This window comes from Mesoplodon bidens (assembly GCF_964165515.1).
Source record: "Mesoplodon bidens genome assembly, chromosome: 5".
NCBI classification, from domain to species: domain Eukaryota; kingdom Metazoa; phylum Chordata; class Mammalia; order Artiodactyla; family Ziphiidae; genus Mesoplodon; species Mesoplodon bidens.
In genome coordinates, this window is record NC_138161.1 from 12,175,560 (window position 1) to 12,198,182 (window position 22,623).

Consider the following 22,623-nt stretch of genomic DNA (forward strand, 5'->3'; position numbering starts at 1 on the left):
TTTCAGAAAGAGAAAGAGAAATTATAATACTAGTGCGTTGGTTCATAATACAAATGGTGCAAAATGACAACAGCCAATTAAGTAAATAATAAAAGCTTATAATTTATTTCTCTTTTTGTTTTGTTTTTATCGACAATAAGGATAAAGCTTTTGGAGAAGCTGGAGAAACAACTGTCATTGAAGAACTTCTTGAAGGAGAAGAGGTGTCTGTACGTATATTCATCTTTTGGACTTTTACAGAGTATAAGCTGTGTTATCTGACCTATGATCCCAAAAAAGGCTTGGTTTACTCTGGTCGCCTCATACAAGAGCATAAACTGAGCAGTTACACAGGAATTTGTATACGTTTAGTATTTCAGATACAAATGAAAAAAGAATTTATCTTCTTTTTTAAAAATATATAAACTTATTTATTTATTTCTTTATTTTTGGCTGCATTGGGTCTTCGTTGCTGCGCAGGCTTTTTCTAGTTGCTGAGAGCAGGGGCTACTCTTTGTTGCAGTGCGCGGGCTTCTCATTGCGGTGGCTTCTCTTGTTGCAGAGCACGGGCTCTAGGTGTGCGGGCTTCAGTAGTTGTGGCACACGGCCTCAGTGATTGTGGCTCTCGGGCTCAGTTGTGGCTTGCAGGCTCTAGAGCACAGGCTCAGTAGTTGTGGCACATGGGCTTAGTTTTCTCCGCAGCATGTGGGACCTTCCCAGAACAGGGCTCGAACCCGTGTCTCCTGCATTGGCAGGCAGATTCCTAACCACTGCACCACCAGGGAAGTCCGAAGAATTTATCTTTTAATCATCCCCAGTGTAGCAGTAGGCAAATTGGACTTATATCACCCATTATTTAAACAGGGGAAAGGTTGAAATTTTTTACTCTGAGAGTAGCTGGATATTTCCCCCCCGCAAGCTAGCTCAAAAATTACAGATCCTTCAGAACAGAGTATACAGGATCTTTTGATTCTCGATCTAGGAAACTTAGGGTTATTTATGTTTTAAATCATTTTACTTTAAAAAAGAAAACTTCCTCTAATTAGAGTTAAGGTACATATAGTTCTCCTTATTAAATTATTTTTTTACTTTTTGGCATTTAAGGTTAAATGGACTGTTTGTTTTCTCTACAGTGTCTGTGCTTCACTGATGGAAAGACTGTGGCCCCCATGCCCCCAGCACAGGACCATAAGCGATTGCTGGAGGGAGATCAGGGCCCCAACACAGGGGGAATGGGAGCCTATTGTCCAGCACCTCAGGTACTTCCCAGAGGCTCAGCTGAAGTTCAGGAGTCATTGTTTGTTCTTCTCAAAGAGCTCTTAGACACTTTTCTGGGTTTTTTTTTTTTCTGTAAATGATATTACTAATCAGCAAATTGGTTTTCCTGTTAAATGAAAAGTGTCTCTTCTGGTCTCACTCTAAAATTAACCCTTTCTAAAAGCCTTTGAGGAACTAACTTAAATATCGATTGAACAGATCCTTCTAGCCCCTCCTTATTAATCTCTGGATATCCAGGGCCCTATACACAAGTGCTCAGTAAGAGTGGGTATGGCGAATTGAGAACCAAGTCAGACTATCATTTGTTCTTCTAGTCTTTCTACTTCATAACGGATAGAGCATGTTTCCAAACAATTCCTTGACAATGTTTATGAAAAATACGCATTGAGCATATTATAAATAGATTAGCACTTCAGAAACTCACCCATTTCCTTTCACTGCTGATAGTTATAATTGTTTGTGCTAATAATATAGTGCCTTTTAGATATTTATTTATTTTGGCTGCACTGGGTCTCAGTTGCAGCATGTGGATTCTTAGTTGCAGCATGTGTGTGCAATAATTTCTACAATTAATTTATAAACTCTAGATTCTCGATTTATAGGCTAATGAGGTGTGCATAGAATATACTGTAAGTATACAAAGGAGGCTCAGTGTGGGCGAGGACTTTTTCAATTTAATACCAGTTACATTTAAATAAGTCTCTATGTTCCCCAGGTTTCTAAGGATTTGTTGCTAAAAATTAAAAATACTATTCTTCAGAGGACAGTGGATGGCATGCAGCAGGAGGGTGTGCCATACACAGGTAAGCATATTGATGTCATTGTGGACATTATTTATAGAGTAAGTTTACACCATTTTCTTTTTTTATAAATTTATTTATTTATTTATTATTTATTATTGGCCGCATTGGGTCTTTGTTGCTGCGCGCTGCTTTCTCTAGTTGCTGCAAGCAGGGGCTACTCTTCGTTGCGGCGCACGGGCTTCTCATTGCAGTGGCTTCTCTTGTCGCGGAGCTCGGGCTCTAGGTGCCCGGGCTTCAGTAGTTGTGGCACACAGGCTCAGTAGTTGTGGCTCGTGGGCTCTAGAGTGCAGGCTCAGTAGATGTGGTGCATGGGCTTAGTTGCTCCGCGGCCTGTGGGATCTTCCCAGCAGGGCTCGAACCCGTGTCCCCTGCATTGGCAGGTGGATTCTTAACCACTGTGCCACCAGGGAAGCCCACCATTTTCTTCTTCTAATTGACCACTGTTATAACATTTGTTACGGTCATTCCAAAACTTTCAGTACTATAAGTTTATAGTCTGATTTTCATAGTCGCAATACGGTGTCTTAATTATAGATTTTTTTTTTCCATTTTTTAACGAAGGTATCCTCTATGCTGGTATAATGCTGACCAAGGATGGCCCAAAAGTTCTGGAGTTTAATTGCCGTTTTGGTGATCCAGAGTGCCAAGTGAGTAATAAAGATAATAATATAAAGTGTTACTTTGTAGAATATGTGTGCTGTTTTAATCTTAGGATTTATCAGCCTTGAAATAATTACCTTTGAGAAACATATGCAAGTTCTGGTATCCCAGTGAATAAAATGTCTAAGGACAACTGAAATTTCTTCCAGTTGCTGTGTTGATTATGTTTTTCCAGGTGATCCTCCCACTTCTTAAAAGTGACCTTTATGAAGTGATTCAGTCTACCTTAGATGGCCTGCTCTGCACATCTCTGCCTGTTTGGCTTGACAACCGCACTGCCGTAACTGTGGTCATGGCAAGTAAAGGTTATCCAGGAGACTACACCAAGGGTGTAGAGATAACAGGTGAATATCAGAGAACAGAAGGTTGGATTGCAATGTGACAAGTGACCAGTACCACAGTAGGCCTTTGTCCCATTCAATGTTGTGTTCCTTTTAAGGGTTTAGAGACATCAGTAACCTTTCACAGGTTTCTAACATAAGCATGTTGCTTGTTGGATATGGGTGTCCAGATATCCAAAATTACTGTATTTAAAGAACTGCCGTCCGTTTCTCTTCCTGCACAATGAAGACTTAAGTGGGCCTAGCTAAGTTTCCAGAGAATCACCCAGTGCTGCCTTTCTCGTCCATCCTCCAAGAGCCAGGAAGATGATAGGAATGTATGAGAGTTGGAGGAACTTTAATATAAATTACATCAAGGAGAACATTTCAGGGCTTGATCTCTGAATGATCACAAATTAACCCCTCAGTTTGCAGTGCACCCCATGGTCACTTTGATGGCAGAATTAAAAGTTTCAGAAGTATAGCCTTCTCTTCTGTTTCTCCTTATAGGAGGTGAGGCATCTAGTTAAATGATGTTAGATAAAGCAGTGTTTTAAAATGCTAAATAAGTTCCAGCACGATAAGGCCAACACCAGACCTTTAAAATCCCTAGTAGGCTGTCATTTGGCCTCCCTTAATACCCCAGTACTGTGTTTGATTCAAACATCCTATTTACTGTCTTACCCAGACAGTAAGTCCGTTGCCCTGTGCATCCCACACATGGCACCTGGGCAGTTAGGAGCTGATTGCCTTTTTTTTTTTAATATATAAATTTATTTATTTATTTATTTTTGGCTGTGTTGGGTCTTCGTTTCTGTGCGAGGGCTTTCTCTAGTTGTGGCGAGCGGGGGCCAATCTTCATCACGGTGCGCGGGCCTCTCACTGTCGCGGCCTCTCTTGTTGCGGAGCACAGGCTCCAGACGCGCAGGCTCAGCAGTTGTGGCTCACCGGCCCAGTTGCTCCGCGGCATGTGGGATCTTCCCAGACCAGGGCTCGAACCCGTGTCCCCTGCATTGGCAGGCAGATTCTCAACCACTGCACCACCAGGAAAGCCCTGATTGCCTTTTAAAATGAAGAAAGGGAAGGGATAGAATCAAGATCTTTTGTATTGGTGAAATTTCCCTAAGATTGGGGTGACAGGAGTCATAGTTATTTCTGACACCCCAATATTGGGTGTTACTGATACCACCAGATACTTGAGTACCTGTGACTAAACGCCCCTATGTTATAAAAACACCTGGAGGGACCTCCCTGGTGGTCCATTGGGTAAGACTGCGCTCCCAATACAGGGGGCCCAGGTTCGATCCCTGGTCAGGGAACTAGATCCCGCACGCGTGCCGCAACTAGGAGCCTGCATGCCGCAACTAAGACCCAGAGCAGCCAAAATAAATAAATAAAATATAAATATTTTGAAAAAATAAGAATAAAAACACCTCTAGAAGACACGATATTATAAATCAACTACAATAAAAAAGTTGTTTTAAAGAAAATTTGATACAGAAAAAAAAAAAAAACACCTAGGTAAGATGTGTATTAACAGATTACCAAATATGGTGCTAAAAGAGAAATGGAAAAGGACAAACTAGGGATATGAAAGTTTTTTGGGGGGGACTTTCCTGCTGGCACAGTGGATAAGAATCCGTCTGCCAATGCAGGGGACATGTGTTCGAGCCCTGGTCCGGGAAGATCCCACATGCCACGGAGCAACTAAGCCTGTGCACCACAACTGTTGAGCCTGTGCTCTAGAGCCCATGAGCTTAGAGGCCGTGCTCGGCAACAAGAGAAACCACCTCAGTGAGAAGCCCGCGCACCACAATAAAGAGTAGCCCCTGCTCACCACGACTAGAGGAAGCCCGCACACAGCAGCAAAGACCCAACTCAGCCAAAAATAAATAAATTAATAAGGAAAAAAAAATTTCTTTTTAATTAAGAGGTTGTCTTTGTATAAACTGCCCGTGTTGGTCATTTCAGAATTTAGAAAACACAGTCTAATAATATTTTAAATGTAAAATACATATGTGAGATCTTAAAACTAATTCAAAAGAAAATGAAGCCAGGGGACTTCCCTGGTGACACAGTAGTTAAGAATCCGCCTGCCAGTGCAGGGGACACGGATTTGATCCCTGGTCCATGAAGACCCCACTTGCCGCAGAGGAACTAAGCCTGTGCACCACAAGTACTGAGCATGTGCCCTAGAGGCCGCAAGTCACAACTACTGAGCCCACGAGCCACAACTACTGAAGCCTGCACGCCCTAGAGCCCGTGCATCACAACTACTGAGCCCACTCGCTGCAACTAGAGAAAGCCCGCACACAGCAACAAAGACCCAACGCAGCCAAAAGAAAAAATAAAGCCAGGGATTTTCTTTTAGGCTGAGCCCAAAACCTAATTTAAATCATATTTGTCTTAAAATTTTACAATTGTTGCATTAGGGAAAAGATTGAGAATATGTTTTGCATTGCAATGATCTTATTGGTTTTTTTAAAAAAGAAAGCAACTTTATTTAGTTGGCTATGATAAAGCAAAAAGGTATTCTTTTACTCTTCAGTAAAAAATGTGATCAAATGCAGGATTTAGGGCTTCCCTGGTGGCGCAGTGGTTGAGCGTCCGCCTGCCGATGCAGGGGACACGGGTTCATGCCCCAGTCCGGGAAGATCCCACATGCCGCGGAGCGGCTGGGCCCGTGAGCCATGGCCGCTGAGCCTGCGCGTCCGGAGCATGTGCTCCGCAACGGGAGAGGCCACAACAGTGAGAGGCCCACATACCGCAAAAAAAAAAAAAAAAAAAAAAAAATGCAGGATTTATTCATGATGTTTAGGTTTTGTTAATTTTTTTTTTTAACTTTTCAGGAGAAAATAACTTTATGCTTCTAGTTTCAGACTTTTCAGGGCTTAGCTTCTTTTTTTTCCTTCCTTATTGAAATAATCATTCTTACATGAGATTTATGATAACACAAGGTTTTAGTAATACAGTGGTCACCCTAGAGCAGAACAGAGTGTTCTTAGGAGAAAGGCTGTATTTACTATTATATTACATTAATTCCTTTCTGATAGGATTCTTGTGAAGATTCATTTAAGTGAAATAAAGATTTTATTTAAAAAAAAACTTATGAAAATTATAAGCCACAGTGTAGAATATTATTACTGCAATTGATATGTCAAATATGCTCTCTTACAGGGTTTCCTGAGGCTCAAGCTTTAGGACTAGAGGTGTTCCAAGCGGGCACTGCCCTAAAAGATGGCAGAGTGGTGACTAACGGGGGTAGGGTCCTTACAGTAACGGCCATCCGGGAAAATCTCATCTCAGCCCTTGAAGGAGCCAAGAAAGGACTAGCTGCTGTAAAGTTTGAGGGAGCCATTTACAGGAAGGACATTGGCTATCGTGCCATAGCTTTCCTCCAGCAGCCCAGGTAAACTTCTGACCAAGGTGGTTATAGCACAGCTTCAGAACTGGCATAAATGGTGATGTAGAAAACTCCATTAACCCTGTACTAAGTCATTCTGTATTCTTAACTCTATGAGTCTGATCTGATTTTTTTATATGTATATAAATTATTTATTTATTTTATTTTTGGCTGTGTTGGGTCTTCGTTGCTGGTGTGGGCTTTCTCTAGTTGTGGTGAGCGGGGGCTACTCTTCGTTGTGGGGGCTACTCTTCGTTGTGGTGCACGGGCTACTCTTCGTTGCGGTACTCGGGCTTCTCATTGCAGTGGCCTCTCGTTGTGGAGCACAGGCTGTAGGTGCACAGGCTTCAGCAGTTGAGGCTTGCGGGTTCTAGAGTGCAGGCTCAGTAGTTGTGGCTCACGGGCTTAGGTGCTCCGTGGCATGTGGGATCTTCCCAGACCAGGGCTCGAACTCGTGTCCCCTGCATCGGCAGGCGGATTCTTGACCACTGTGCCACCAGGGAAGCCCGACTGATCTGATTTTGATTTGCATTTAGTTTGAATTGAAACTACTAGTTACAGCAATATTCAAATGAAATGGAAAAAACTTCATGGTAGCTCATGTTTGAAAAGCTCAATGAGATCAGTGCTGTTGAAAGATTTTTTCACATTATACATTTTAGATATATGCAATCAGTTGTCAATTATTCATCAATAAAGAAGGGGGAAGGGATTTTTTTTCCCTTGAGTTATCATATATTTATATATTACTGTTGTATTTATCTTTTTTATATAAATTTTTTTACTTATTTATTTTTGGCTGCATTGAGTCTTCATTGCTGCACGTGGGCTTTCTCTAGTTGTGGCGAGTAGGGGCTATTCTTTGTTGTGGTGCGCAGCCTTCTTGTTACAGAGAGCAGGCTCTAGGTGCACAGGCTTCAGTAGTTGTGGCACGCGGGCTCAGCATTTGTGGCTCTCAAGCTCTAGAGCAGAGGTTCAGTAGCCATGGCACACGGGCTTAGTTGCTCCGTGCATGTGGGATCTTCCCGGACCAGGGCGGGAACCTGTGTCCCTGCATTGGCAGGCAGATTCTTAACCACTGCGCCACCAGGGAAATCCCTGTTGTATTTATCTTAGTTCATGATTTTGTTAAAGAATTCAGGATGAAAATATTGGTCGTCTAACTTTGCAACTTTATTTGATTGTACTATAAATTTTGGCAATCTCATTTGGTCACTGCATTTATATTTATTACTGAAATGTATTTTGTAACCCTTTATTGATTCATTTATTGTCATATACAACTAACTATTCCTTTGTAAAATCAATGAACTATTAACTGCAAATGTGGGTATTTTGATCTCATCACAATTACTATTGCTCATTGAGTTCATCTATGAGAAATAAATGTGTTTTAGGACAAAATGAGAAATTTTTAGCAACTTAATTCAAGTTACACTGTTACTGATAGGCAAATTTTTTAAGGTTAAATAATGGAATTTTTTTTGAACATTAAAATACCATGCTAAAATTTTATTTTTTATTTTAAAATGACTAGATTCTATTGAAATGACCTATTTCAAGTGACTTGAAATCTTAATACTCGTCTGATTCTTAAAAGATGAAGAAGATGAGAGGCTACAGTGCCAATTGCTATCTGACAAAAGAGTTGTTTTTAACTAGTAGAACTTCGTTTCCTATATAAGCGTGACCCCAGACTGCTAACTTTATTGGAGTTAACTGCCAAATTTCTCTCAAGTCTGTACCCTGGCACCTTGCTTCCAATAAAACTTGACATATTTCTTCACGTATCCCTGAATCCCACTAGTCCAGAGTTGTCATTTTTGTAAGGCAAGACTAATGAAGTCACATTGCCATTTATAAACTTTATCTCTAAATGTACTGTTCCAACTTGTTGGCACTGTTATAGATGGAAATGATGCACTGAATATCATTACCTGGTTTTGCTTTTTTTTTAGAGTTTTTAAAATCTTATTTCTTACTGTCTTTAGTTATAAGGAAACATACAGTTCTCTATTATTGCAGTAAGGGCTCAGTTTCCTTATTGAGGGATTTCTTTGTAGAGTTCTTATAATCCCAATTTTCACTTTTTTGACTCCGTTTTGGCGCTCCTTTCCTTCCCATACCAAAATTGAACAGAGAAATATTACGGCCAAATATTGGTATATTTAACTGCCTGTGACAAGTACTTTTGGAAGAAATAGTCAAGTTAGAGAAGTAGTTACAAATAGTGAAGTTCCAAATAGTGATGATCAGCTGAGGAGGTTGTTTAAACACATTTCAATTCCTAGGACCTGCCCTAGACCAGCTAAATCAAAGTCTCTAGATATGGCCCAGTGTACTGGGGGATATGAAAATCACTAGTGATATCTTCTGCTTTAAATAATATTTTACGGTTAAAATAATTCTTCCCTGGCATTTAGGTGATGTCTTTGTTTTTTTAAACTCTTTAGGGGCCTGACTTACAAGGAATCTGGGGTAGACATTGCAGCTGGAAATATGCTGGTCGAGAAAATTAAGCCTTTAGCAAAAGCCACCTCCAGACCAGGTAAGTCAGAGTCTGTCCTTTGCTAGTTCATTAACTGTGACAAACATTGTGTGTTGCTTTGTGCTTTGTAGTTTACTGAGGAAAATGTTCCCGATTAATGCCAAGTTGCTGTAAGTCTTGCCCTATTTAAGCCAAACTCGTAGTGTTCCGCTTTCTTACCTCTAACATTAAAAGCATTTCTTATCCATGATCTTAAACTCAAAAGGATATGTATACCCCTTTAATATCTGCTTTCTTGATCAACTCTTCGCTGTTGAAATGCAGCAAGTAATTCATTTTCTCTCCAACAGGCTGTGATGTTGATCTTGGAGGTTTTGCTGGTCTTTTTGATTTGAAAGCAGCCGGTTTCAACGATCCTCTGCTCGCCTGTGGAACAGATGGTGTTGGAACTAAACTGAAGGTAATCAGACACCTATGTGAGTAAAGGCCTTTTACGAAAGATATGAAAGAATTTACTGTGTATCAAATACACATCTTTCGGGACTTCCCTGGTGGCGCAGTGGTTAAGAATCTGCCTGCCAATGCAGGGGACAAGGGTTCAAGCCCTGGTCCGGGAAGATCCCACATGCCGCAGAGCAGCTAAGCCTGTGAGCCACAGCTACTGAGCCTGCGCTCTAGAGCACGCGAGCCACAACTACTGAGCCCACATGCCACAACTACTGAAGCCCGCACGCCTAGAGCCTGTGCTCCACAACAGGAGAAGCCACCGCAATGAGAAGCCCGCGCAGCGCGATGAAGAGTAGCCCCCGCTCGCCACAACAGCCCACGTGCAGCGACAAAGACCCAACGCAGCCATAAATAAATAAACTAAATACATATCTTTCCCCTCTTGACATATATGCACTAAAGAGAACCACACCAAGTAATCATACAGTTGGCTACAATAGCTACGTGTTTCTAATAACACAGTGTTGATGAGGCTATATCCGGATAGAAGGGTTATCTTAGGGGAAAAAAGGGAATACTTTCGGACCAAGTAGCTTATCGGAATTTAGTGTTCTTTTGTCTTTAGGTGTTCAGAGCACATAGCCAAAAGTCAGTGATATTGTTAGCCTCCACTGATAATTGACAAGATATAGTTTGGAGCTTATTCTCTTATGTGGATGTTTATATTCTTCTGTAGATTGCCCAGCAGTGTCATAAACATGAAACCATTGGTCAAGATTTGGTTGCGATGTGTGTAAATGATATTCTGGCACAAGGAGCGGAGCCCCTCTTTTTCCTCGATTACTTTTCCTGTGGAAAACTGGACCCCAGTACGACTGAAGCTGTTGTTGCTGGAATCGCTAAAGCTTGTAAAAAAGCCGGATGTGCTCTCCTCGGTATGACCGTCCGTTTTAATCACACATCCTTCTTATGTATTTCAGCCCTATGTACAAACATGATCGGTTACCAGTATACCTAACGAGACAAACTATGTGTCACAAGACGAGGCAAGTAAAATACAGATGATACCACCTAAGGACAACTGAGACCTTTGGGCCCTCGAACCCTCCCCTCAAGGCTTGGTCCCCAGACTGAGACTCATACTCCTCCACCATCGGCCAGGCCTTATCTTCTCCCTGATCCTTAGCCACCATTTCACTCCCATCTCTCTCAGTGGCCTCCTGGACAGACAGGGTAGGGGGTTGTTTCCTCCTCATGGCCATGCAGCAGAGGCAGATCGGTTCTTGGCTTTCTGAGTCTTAACTTAAGCCTTATTTTCCCACAGAAATGACACTAAGAATAAAATATACCCAAGGTTTACAGAAATATTAAATACATACCTGAGAATTCTGAACAAAATTAATTTGTAGGTTGACCAAGGAACAAAACTACCTATTTTATATTACCATTTCTGTGGACAAGTATGTCCCAAAAGCCAAAATTGCCTTTCAACCATCTTTTAGAACAGTTCCTAATTTGGGTCTGCCTGCCTAGACCCTGTCTTTACACAATATGGTGGTAATATGAACTATGACATATTTTTTAGGCCAGGGCATTTAGAGTTTGGCAGGTCTGATTAAATCACTTCTCTAAGCCTGTACCATTATTGAAACATAGAGTGATTGTAAAGATCAAATACAGGTGAAAGCATTTCTGAAACTAACTGCTAGAGAAATGGTGTTATATTCAACTGAGTATTCATCCGTAAAAATAATGTTTGGAGGCTATATTCACCCTTTGTGGAAATTAGTGCTCTTTCCCCTGAAATCATGCTTAGATGTTTGCAGAATACAGCTTTTGTTTAATTGTTCATATGAAGAGTAGCTGGTGTCACTACTTCCTAGACAGGTTTATAAGTATTCGGTGATTTCTTTGCTCTTGTTTTCTCTTTCTGCCAGGAGGTGAAACGGCAGAAATGCCTGACATGTACCCTCCTGGAGAGTATGATCTAGCCGGTTTTGCCGTTGGTGCAATGGAGCGGGATCAGAAACTCCCTCACCTGGAAAGAATCACTGAAGGGGACACTGTTATTGGAATAGCTTCATCTGGTCTTCACAGCAATGGATTTAGCCTTGTGAGGAAAATTGTAGCGAAATCTTCCCTTCAGTACTCCTCTCCAGCACCTGATGGCTGTGGTGGCCAGGCCTTAGGTAAACATACTCACATTTAAACTCTCCTGCTTGGGAATGTCTGAGCAACCACTTAGTTGGGTTAGGCTTTTGTTACTTAAAGTTAGAATGGAACAAACTGCGTATGTTTTGGTTTTATATTCATAGACTAAGTTTTTGTCTCATCTTCCTAATATACAGGTGACTTACTTCTAACTCCAACCAGAATCTACAGCCATTCACTGTTACCTGTCCTGCGTTCAGGACATGTTAAGGCCTTTGCACATATTACCGGTGGGGGATTGCTAGAAAACATCCCCAGAGTCCTACCTCAGAAATTTGGGGTGGATTTAGGTAAGATTGCTAAAAAGAACGTTTGCTCAGAAAACTGTTATGAGAAAAAATACATTGTGGAAGGAAACTTTATGGATAGTTAGTACACATATGATTATGTGGAAAATTCCTTTTTTTAATATTATATTTATATATTTGGCTGTGCCAGGTCTTAGGTGCGGCATGCAGGATCTTTTTAGTTGTGGCATGCAGAATCTTTAGTTTTGGCATTCGAACTCTTAGTTGCGGCATGTGGGATCTAGTTCCCTGACAAGGGATCAAACCCGGGCCCCCTGCATTGGGAGTGCAGAGTCTTAGCCACTGGACCACCAGGGAAGTCCCTACCTGGAAAATTCTTAAATCATTGGGGCTTCTTGGGGAAAAAACAGGACTGACCCTTTTCCACCTTTTCTTGCTTCATTAGCCATGTTTATAAGGCATAAAGTCCTCGTGTAATTGACTTAGATGAAATTCTTTAAGCAGATTCTCCAAGGGGGTCAGTAAGCTCAAGCTCTATCAAGATGGAATGAGGAACATGCTGGGAAGGGAAGTGGTAGTTATTATATAGTCCGTGCAGGGGGTAAAGGAGACCTGAACCAAGGCATAGAGAAGGGAAACGGATTGGAGAGAATCATTTTGTGCTTAGAAGGAAAAAAGAAGTCCCAAGTTTCTAGTTTAGTAGGTGAGTAGATTTGGAATAGGAAGTGGAAACACAGTGTTTTAAATCTTTGAAGTATTTATTGTAGTGTTTTTGTGAGCAGAAGTTAAGTTGGGTACTTATATGCAGATAGTAATAGTTAATCGCAAATAGGAGGGACCAAAAGGTTGTTCCCCAGTATCCACCACCTTAAAGTTTGGCGGAGGTAGAATTTCTAAAAAAAGAATAGTCAAAATCAGGCAGTAAACCATGTAAAAGCATCAACTCCGAGCAAGGATTTCAACATGACACTGGTTAGCAGTGTCAAAAAGCATCTTGGTGAGGATAGATACCACCCCCCATATATTGGAGTGGGGGGTGATGGCAGAGATACAGAGACAATGAGTAAAGATTGCTGTTCCAGGAAGCTTATTGGTTGGGAATTCCCTGGTTGTCCAGTGGTTAGGACTCAGTGGTTTCACTGCAGTGACCGGTTTCAGTCCCTGGTCGGGGAACTAAGATCCTGCAAGCCATGCAGCAGGGCCAAAAAAAAAAAAAAGAATTTTATGTGTGTGTCTATATAGGTATTACCTAAAATTTTTTATTAGAGTTATTTGTTGTATTAGAGAATATGTTCTTACACCTAGATCTAGATTTTTTTTTTTTTTCACGTTCACAAAAGGGTAGTATGCCGACCTTTACGGGAATCCAGCCATTAGAGCATCTAATTCATTAGGGTATTTCTAAGAATCTAGTTAGTTAACACAGCACAGAACTTCACTCAATTGTGAATACTGGCCAAGTGTGACAAGAAAGGTGTTCTTAATGCCTGAGGTACAAATGGATCCCAAAAAAACTTCTGAAAGGCCAGTTTATAGTTTTACCCTCTATAAAAGAGCAGTGCTGGTTTTAATTTCCATAGGTTTGTATATGTACATACTTCTATACTTTGTGTCAGTAATAGGTTAATTGAACAACTCTTGCCTGTTTTCAGATGCCCAGACCTGGAGGATCCCCAGGATCTTCTCGTGGTTACAGCAGGAAGGTCACCTCTCTGAAGAAGAGATGGCCAGAACGTTTAACTGTGGGATTGGGGCTGCCCTCGTGGTATCAAAGGATCTGACACAGCAGATTCTGCAGGATATTCAGCAGCACAAGGAAGAAGCCTGGGTGATCGGCAGAGTGGTTGCATGTCCTGAAGGTAACTGTTCCTTAATTAGTTGCTCTATTTCAAGCACTGATACAGCAACTATCTTTACACAGCTGTAACATGAAAACACCCATGCCAGCAATACCACGCGTCTCTTCATTTCTGCCTCAGGGCTCTGACACCTCTGTGTAGCAGTCACATATGCACAACTACACCCTGCGGGACAACCCTTGACCAGCGGGGTGAGAACCAGTGAATAAATGCCCACTTCAGGGACAGAAGAAGGGAGCAGTTCTGAGGCACAGTCTACATGGCTCCTTTGAGGGTCTCAGTGGAATCGAGCCCCAATTGCCCACAGTGGTGACCAGTTTAATAACACACTCTTATATTGGCTCTTGCCCATCCTCATTCTGGTTCCCTAGGGTCACTTCCCAAAGTAATCACCTCGCACGTAAGACCTTGTCTCAGGGTCTGCTTTGTGGTTCAGCTCAGTTCAAGGAGTAGTGAGCAAGCACCCTGACCAGTACTGTGTATGACTCAGAACTCTGTTAGAAGTACTAGAAATTGGCAGATTGACAGAAAACCAACTCAGATTCTCTAACAGAGATGTCAAGCCTTGTTCATTTTGTCTGTATCTGCCTTTCATCCCTTTATCGTGTGGCTTTCACTTTCAGGCAGGCTTTCCAAATACCGGAAAGATGTCTTGAGCCCACATCCTTCAACTCACATTGCAGTAAGAGAGGCCCTCTCTTTCTCAACATCCTATATCAAGTCTTTGAATGGCCTTGCTTGGGTCACATGCCTGCCCTTGAAGCCAAGAGGTCATAGCACTGTTGTGGATGCAAAACTTGCGGGAAAGGGGAGACAGAACACTGGCAGGCAGTAACATACCCACTTTATGTTTAGATATCGTGCTGTAGCTTTTAGTTGAAGTGGGCAGTTACATATGTTCACCATCAGGAAGTTTGTATGAATGAGTGACGATCAGTAAAGCAAACCTATTATTTTAGTCCTTGCATATCTTATTTTCAGAATAAAATACAGTACTCAAGTTTTTATAGAACACTTCTCTTTCCATATTACTGTTAATTCACTGTCGTTCAAAAAAAAAAAAGAAAAATTCACAGTTGTTCTTGTTCTTTTTTTATGTATTGGGTGTGTTTGAAACAAAGGTTCTCCTCGTGTGAAAGTCAGGCATCTGATTGAAACCATGCAAATAAATGGATCAGTATTGGAGAATGGCATCCTGAAAAATCATTTCTCTGTTCAACCAAAAAAGGCAAGAGTCGCTGTCTTAATATCTGGAACAGGTGAGATGTGGCTTCCTCTTTACTACAGAGCTGTAGAAATGCTCTTCCTTTTCTCCCACCCACACCACCCCCTCCCCCCAAAAAAAACCCTCCTTCCGCCTGCGAGAACACTCTCAGTACTGGGGCTAGGTATCATTAAGGAGTGTTATCTTCTCTACATCCTCAGTCTTTCCACTTTTCCCAGGCATTTGAAGCAGCTTCTAAAGGAAAAGTAGAGGGTGTTGGGAAGATGGTCGAAGAGAGAGAAGCTAGAAAAGACAGAATGGAAATTCCAACTTCTTTTGAATCATAGCTTTGTAGTTGAAAAGTCTTAGGACAGTTGAGCCTTTTTTAAATTGTTAATAGTAACAATACAAAATTTGTGTTTGACTCTTATGGACAGCGGGGTAAAGTACTAAGAGCATTGTATTCTCTCCTATGGATGGATATAGTATGATTCTTTTTTCCTTTTTTTTTTTATTTTTTATTTTTTTAATTTGCACCACACCATGCGGCTTGTGGGATCTTAGTTCCCCGACCAGGGATTGAACCCAGGCCCTCAGCAGTGAGAGCAGAGTCCTAACCACTGGATGGCCAGGGAATTCCATCCACTGTTTTAAGAAACATTGCTAGAAACATTCTTTTAAATATACAATAAGTTTGTAAGTGCATATCTGGTTATTTCTTTAGGTTAACTTTCCCAGAAGTATAATTGCCTTACAAGTCTATTTTAAGGTTTCAATATACTTTAGACCCAAGTTGATGGTAAAGCAAAGAAACTACTGTAAGGGTCATAGTGGTTTATTCTTCTTCAGAGGGTTGATTTTTTTTTTTTTTTTTTTTTTTTTCTTTTTGCGGTATGTGGGCCTCTCACTGCTGTGGCCTCTCCCGTTGCGGAGCACAGGCTCCGGACGCGCAGGCCCAGCGGCCATGGCTCACGGGCCCAGCCGCTCCGCGGCATATGGGATCCTCCCAGACCGGGGCACGAACCCGTATCCCCTGCATCGGCAGGCGGACTCTCAACCACTGCGCCACCAGGGAGGCCCCAATCAGTTTTAAAATCAGTTTTATACTGTTTCTACTGCTATGCTAAATCATATTATTTTGCAGGAGCAATTACATATCCTTGAACCAGGAGTGCCTATGTTTTTGCAAGATACTAATCCATTATTCTAAGAGGAACGGAATTTTAAAGCCTCACATATTTTGCCAATCTTTTCTAAGCCATTGTTATACAAAAATCTTGACCATTCCCTATTCAAAATGGTATAAACGTTTTAAAGAAGTGTGCCCTCACCTGTGTTTTTCTCCCTTTTTCAGGATCAAACCTCCAAGCTCTCATAGACAGTACCAGGGAGCCACGTAGCTCTGCACACATTGTTGTTGTGATCTCCAACAAAGCTGCAGTGGCTGGCTTAGACAAAGCAGAAAGAGCCGGAATTCCCACCAGAGTAAGTTACTTTGAAAAGTATCTTTCAGGATTATTTAAACTCATAATCTGCCCCCAAGTGTTCTTTGGATGCCTGGATTTGGGGTGGGTGCTGGGCTTGCCTTTATACTCATCCTGTCCATTCCTTAATTCTTGACATCACGTGTATCTTCAGAAGGAGGTGAAGTATGGTCTATGTAAAGGTTGAGTTTTAAATTATTTTTGGTAATTTGTTGGAAACAGATTGTACTTATCTTTTTCTATTCTAGGTAATAAATCATAAATTATATAAAAATCGTGTAGCATTTGACACTACAGTAGACCAAGTCCTTGAAGAGTTCTCCACAGACATAGTCTGTCTTGCAGGATTCATGAGAATTTTATCTGGCCCCTTTGTCAGAAAATGGAATGGTAAGCAAAAATTGTTTGATACTACATTGAGGAATTGACTGAAAATGGGCTATAGGATGGTTAACTTGCCAAACAATCCCAGTCGTGGTACTTACTGTGACGGTTTATTTTGACACATGTCATAACTGTATTTCCTTTGCCTTTAGCCCAAAGAATAATGATTTATTATCCTGCTCTCTCTATCAGTTTTCCTTGGCCTGCTATAATTACGGTTTCTAACGTAGCTTAGGTTGGTTTCACATTACTGCAAACATACTGTTTCACCTTCTGGATAAATATTGGGACGAGACTTTTTTACGTGTTTAGAAGCAAGAGAAGGTGACTCTCTGTATCCCAAAATAGAGTTCCTCTTCTGAGGAACTGTGAACCATTGCCAGAAGATGGAAAGGAAGGCACTGTTGCCAGATAATGTAGTATCTGCTGTTAATGCCTTTCCCACAGAAGTTTTGACTGCTTCCTGTGGTTCTTTTTTGTGCACATATTTGGTCAATAAATGTATTTCCTCTTCGGAGAGTTTGTTTTCTTAAGTGAATATAGTTAGATCACTGTGGTGTAATATACCACAGGCAATGCTTTTGGTGACATAAGGCACACACACTGACTAATCCGGCATCTGTGGATTAGTCATGTGTGAACGTGCTGCTTCATGGTTAGAAGTCAAGCACATAGACACTACGCAGGAACCTCCTGTCTTTCTAGTATTATGTGCCAGGGACAAGGTGAATTTTCTTCAAGAGCCCTATGATCCGGATTAGAACCCTTGCCATCCAGCTTTGAGTCAGTGCAGGCGCCTGTTCAGAAGCCCCTCGGTGTGTCTTCAGCTGTGCAAGGCAGAAACCTGCTGCTCCCAGCGCCTCCTTGGATGAGAACGTGTATTTCACTTTTCCTCATTTCTGTCTTTGACAAAGAAAACACCCATCCTAGAAAAACCTTGCTCCTATTGACTCCTGATTCTAGACAGGAAAGTGTATGTTCCTTTGACAGAATACATAGGGCTTTTAAATTCTGACCACTATGTTTTAATTAATTTCCAGGGAAAATGCTCAACATCCACCCATCCTTGCTCCCTTCGTTTAAGGGTTCAAATGCCCATGAACAAGTCCTGGATGCCGGGGTCACCGTCACTGGGTGCACCGTGCACTTTGTAGCTGTGAGTGTGTCTCTTTCTACCAAAATCTTATTCGTATTTAATGTAAATTGTACTTGGCAGAAGTAATGTTCAAAACTTTCTCACATTCTTTTCCAGGAAGATGTAGATGCTGGACAAATTATTTTACAAGAAGCTGTTCCGGTGAAGAGGGGTGACACTGTTGAAACTCTATCTGAAAGAGTAAAATTAGCAGAACATAAAATATTTCCCTCAGCCCTGCAGCTGGTGGCCAGTGGAACTGTACGGCTTGGGGAAAATGGCAAGATCTGTTGGGTCAAAGAGGAGTGAAGCATCCTAATCCAAGAATGGAACCAGCTTTGAAAGAATTCTAGCTGCTTGCAGGGTGACTTTTATCATGGACTCAGCCTGAAAGACATCTAAGACATATATGTATTGCTTCCAGTGGTCTTTCAGGTTTTACCTGTTTGGGGCCTTTTTGTTCATCATCAAAGCAGGCATTCAGAATTCCCTTTACTTTCAGCCAAATAAGATACCAAAACTTAATCTTTCTTATATTCTTTTTCGAAGAGCTAATAAGTCTAATAAGTTAATATCTCTTCCCCATATTGTATATCTGTACTGATTTGAATTGAGACTTCTCTAATTATTCTGATCCTAGGTTGGTGTCATAAAATTTTGAGGTAGCTCCCATTTCTGAGGGATAGTGTTCTTTGTACTTTGAAAGATCATTACACATTCCTATAATAATTGACAATTTTTGTAATACCCAGATTTTAGCTTCACAGTTTGGGAGGATGGAAGGCAATCTACTCAGACTAGTAAAGGGTATAATGGGACTGCATGATTTCCCACTCTAGCCAGTCATTTCTAACGTGGATATGCAGTTCTGGAACCGGGAGGTCTAGGTTGACATACTGGGCCACATGTGCATGACCCTACACACAGGACCACATTTTTGTCGTAGCTGAGCAAACAGGGAATGGCCACCTGGCCCATAGGCAGCCAGGCAGCCTTAGACTGCTGAGCCACCTTCAGGGTGGCCTAAGAGCTCTGCCTGCCCAACAGGGGGGCACCTTACTGGAAGGGTACCTCGAAGCCCTGTTCAAGTCCTCCCTTGGAGCTTAAACTCAAAACTTAATGGCACAGGACTCTTACAGTAGTTACATACAGAAGAGAGTAAACTCTCGCCTTAATACAGGAAAGAGTAGAGGGTCAAGAGAAGCAGAGTGCCAGGAAAAAGGACAGACACCTTTGCCAAGAGACCCGCATCACTGCCTCTGGTGCAAGTCAGTTTCCCCAGGCAGCTGGCCAACATCACCCTACCTCTCCTTGACTGTAGTCAGCAACTGCCATCACGTGATGTCCAGGTACATCATTTCACATAGGTGTCTTTGCTGCAAAAACAACTGACTCACTTTTTTCTAGAGAGCTCACTCAACATAATAAGCACCTATTATGTATATGCCAAACTGTCCTATGAAGGTTTTAGAAAGTTAGAAGATATAAAGGAAAATGTTATTGGTCGATAAAATCATATACTGTAATAAAAGTAGAAGCTGGTACCAGGGTAAATTAGAAAAATCAATAAGAGTTTATGACTTTAGAAATACAATTTTCTAGCCCTTATTTAGACACTAATATCCACTAAAAGAAACCTGGACACCATGGAAGGTAGCTGATTCAATATCTTCAGATAGGAAGAATCAAAGTGTGTCTGAAATATGTGGTTGACAGAAACCAAAAAAAAAAAGTTGAAAGTAGCAGGGATGATACTGAAAGGACAGAGTCAGCTGAAAGGGTGTCCTACTGTCTAGTTTGTGATACACTATTATTTGGACATGTTGAGTGTGTGAGCAGCTGTTGGTTTATAATGATACTCAAAGAGAAAAGGTCATTTAAGTTATGAAAAAGGCAATGCATAGAAGGGTGAAAATAAGATGTTAGTCTTTTATTAATGTAATAAATATGGATATTGTTTTTTATTATAGATGTCTCTGTTTCTATTTGCGTAAGCAGGAGTAAAACAAATGAGCCCCTACATCGTGTTCAGGTAGAAAGATACGGGGTGGATAGGGGAAAGAGGGTTCAACTGTTAATCAGTTTTGCTGGTTACACACAGCAATCAAAAAGGATTCAAATGTGAGTTCCAAAATGATGAGTAAGCCAAATATTCTAAAGAGGAATGTTATAATAATTTCTAAGAGATTTCAGTCTCTATATGTTCCTTCTTAAATTTTTTACCATTTTTAACTACTATACATAAACTTTTAAAATAACTCAAGTACAGTGAATTCCCTGGCAGTCCAGTAGTTAGAATTCGGCAGTTTCACTGCCGAGGACCCAGGTTCAATCCCTGATAGGGGAACTAAGATCCTACAAGCCACGCAGCACGGCCAAAAATAAATAAATAAATAAAATAAGTACAATATGGTATATAATTATACTAAAGTTTAACGACTGGTACAGCGAATCCCTCCTCATTACTTTTTTTCAGAATTTTCTTGGCTATTCTCCCATGCTAAGCAGCCAGAACCACAGCCAAAATCACGCCCAGGAAGAGACTGGCAAGGACACTGCTGCCATGGCCACATAAGGCTCCTTCAGCCCTACACTTCATTGAACATTCAATTTGTAGCTGCTCCTGCAATCGAAATGCACTCAGAATGCCTCTATCTGAGTCACTTGCCCAGGCAGGATTATCTGATGGGTCAAGTCTAGGTCTCTTACCCTGCTCCCATGGCCGGGGGTCAAAGAAAACAGGAAAATGGGCTTTGGGCTGTCACGAGAAAAACTGCCTCTCACACAATGGTGGATGCCCCAGACAACAAGGGATTCCCATGCTCAGCAGCCCCCATTTGACAAAGGTCCAGCTCCACAGGTCACCTGATAGATGCAGCTGCAAGTAGTTCAGGAAGATTAATAAAATTCCAGTTGTTTGTTTTTTCTTTTTAAGTTCACGTTCTGCTGACAGTTCCTCCTGGCTTTTTTATCTCCTTGAACTGCTTTTTACCAAGTATCTAATACATAAATTTTACCTCTTCCATCACTATTCTCTTTTAGACAGTCTTATGGCCATTCTTTCTCGAGCCATGTAAAGCTTACATTAACCACAACACAAGGCCATAAGTAGAAATAATCCAAATGTCTGTCAGCTAATGAATTGAAAAATAAAATGTAGACTATCCATACGATGAAATATTACTCTGCCGTAAAAAGGAAAGAGATACTGATACACCCTACAACATGGACCAACCTTACAACATTATGCTAAGTGAAAGAAGCCAGTCACATGACTGCACGTTTAGGATTCCATTTATGTGGAATGTCCAGAATAAGCAAATCCTGACAGACCAAGTAGATTAATAGTTGCCCAGGGCTGTGGGGATAGAGGTATTTGGAGATGATGACTAAAGGATGCAATGTTTGTTTGGGGGTAATGAGAATATAATAAAATCGATGGTGTGATAGTTACACCACCCCGTGAGCACACCTAAGCCATTGAATTGTACTCTTGAAATGGGTGAATTCTGTGGCGTATGAATTATATTCAATAAAACTGTTCCCCAAAAAAGAGAGATACAACTCCTTCTCTGTTACCGTAGAAAGATTAATTCATAGTTTTTGAAATACATCAAGATTACATGTAATCTTACGTTATAAAATGCATCAAGCTTACATTTAAAATACTTCACGTTCAGCATGAAGTCACTTAAATGAATACAGATAGGACTTCCACACTTTGTCACGGAAACTGATGCCAAAACTCGGCCTCTGCACCGCTGTCAAATCGGATCTCGTAGAGTTTTGGGTGAAATAGAAAAGGATAGCTTTATTGCTTTGCCAGGCAAAGGGGGACAGAACGGGCCGCTGTCTCGAAAAATGTGTCCCAACCCAGGAGGATGTGATGAGGAGTTTTATAACAATACGCCAAGGGTGGGGTCAGATAAAGGTGTGAGCAGGGTCTCAGGTGGTGGGTCTCTTAATCTTGATGAGCTCCGCCTGTCCCTTTAATCTCGCCTCAGGTGGTTTCTTGGCTGCTCCTCCCTTGACAAGCAACTGTACGAATCTGCCCTTTGGAACTCAGGGAAGGTCATGGAGGCTGGAGTCTGGTCTACAAGGAAAGGGGGACAAAAAGAGGCCTCCATGCCCGGGAGCCCCACAGTCACCCCACCCCGCCGCCCTAGTTTCCAAACCATACTAAAGACTATCCATCAGAATAGCCATCCTAATCCTTAAAGCCTCCATCTGTTAACCTGGTAGTTCCCTGGGTAAACTTATTAAAAATGCTAACTCCTGAACCCCATCTGTATTCTGAGCATTGCAATAAAGCACTGCATGAAGATTTTAATATTCCAAATCGATTTCATTTTTTTAAGTTTCATGAATTGAAATATTCGTGGACAATGAAAGTCAAATTGCATTTTAAATTTTTCTGCACCACTAACCTCCAAAAATTTATAGGAAAAAAGAGTTTGGGGGACTTCCCTGGTGGTGCAGTGGCTAAGAATCTGCCTGCCAATGCAGGGGACACGGGTTCCATCCCTGGTCCGGGAAGATCCCACACACCACGGAGCAGCTAAGCCCGCACGCCACAACTACTGAGCCCGTGCACCGCAACTACTGAAGCCCACGTGCTCTAGGGCTGGCTCTGCAGCAAGAGAAGCCACCGCAATGAGAAGCCCGCGCACCTCAATGAAGAGAAGCCCCGCTCGCCGCAACTAGAGAAAAGCCCTCGTGC

The 22,623-nt window shown here is 41.6% G+C and overlaps 1 protein-coding gene and 1 long non-coding RNA gene across 4 annotated transcripts in view; one reads left to right on the forward strand and one right to left on the reverse strand.

The window, feature by feature from the left end:
• GART (phosphoribosylglycinamide formyltransferase, phosphoribosylglycinamide synthetase, phosphoribosylaminoimidazole synthetase) overlaps nt 1-19,870 on the forward strand; it is a 28,161-nt gene extending 8,291 nt beyond the window's left edge. The window contains exons 6-22 of one of the 2 annotated variants that reach the window (XM_081234962.1): nt 141-209; nt 1,113-1,238; nt 1,973-2,060; nt 2,622-2,707; nt 2,896-3,064; nt 6,218-6,449; nt 8,897-8,991; nt 9,282-9,391; nt 10,115-10,313; nt 11,316-11,567; nt 11,727-11,879; nt 13,490-13,696; nt 14,818-14,955; nt 16,255-16,385; nt 16,633-16,774; nt 17,809-17,924; nt 18,021-19,870. In XM_081234962.1, the coding sequence (XP_081091088.1) occupies nt 141-209; nt 1,113-1,238; nt 1,973-2,060; nt 2,622-2,707; nt 2,896-3,064; nt 6,218-6,449; nt 8,897-8,991; nt 9,282-9,391; nt 10,115-10,313; nt 11,316-11,567; nt 11,727-11,879; nt 13,490-13,696; nt 14,818-14,955; nt 16,255-16,385; nt 16,633-16,774; nt 17,809-17,924; nt 18,021-18,212 (2,505 nt within the window). In that variant the 3' untranslated portion in view covers nt 18,213-19,870. The remainder of the gene's footprint in view (nt 1-140; nt 210-1,112; nt 1,239-1,972; nt 2,061-2,621; nt 2,708-2,895; nt 3,065-6,217; nt 6,450-8,896; nt 8,992-9,281; nt 9,392-10,114; nt 10,314-11,315; nt 11,568-11,726; nt 11,880-13,489; nt 13,697-14,817; nt 14,956-16,254; nt 16,386-16,632; nt 16,775-17,808; nt 17,925-18,020) is intronic. The other variant, XM_081234963.1, reaches the window with a different exon arrangement.
• LOC308617695 overlaps nt 9,273-22,623 on the reverse strand; it is a 31,043-nt gene continuing 17,692 nt past the window's right edge. The window contains exon 4 of one of the 2 annotated variants that reach the window (XR_014015909.1): nt 9,273-9,357. This is a non-coding gene — a long non-coding RNA (uncharacterized lncRNA). Of the gene's footprint in view, nt 9,358-21,863; nt 21,997-22,623 lie in introns of those variants that run through there. The other variant, XR_014015910.1, reaches the window with a different exon arrangement.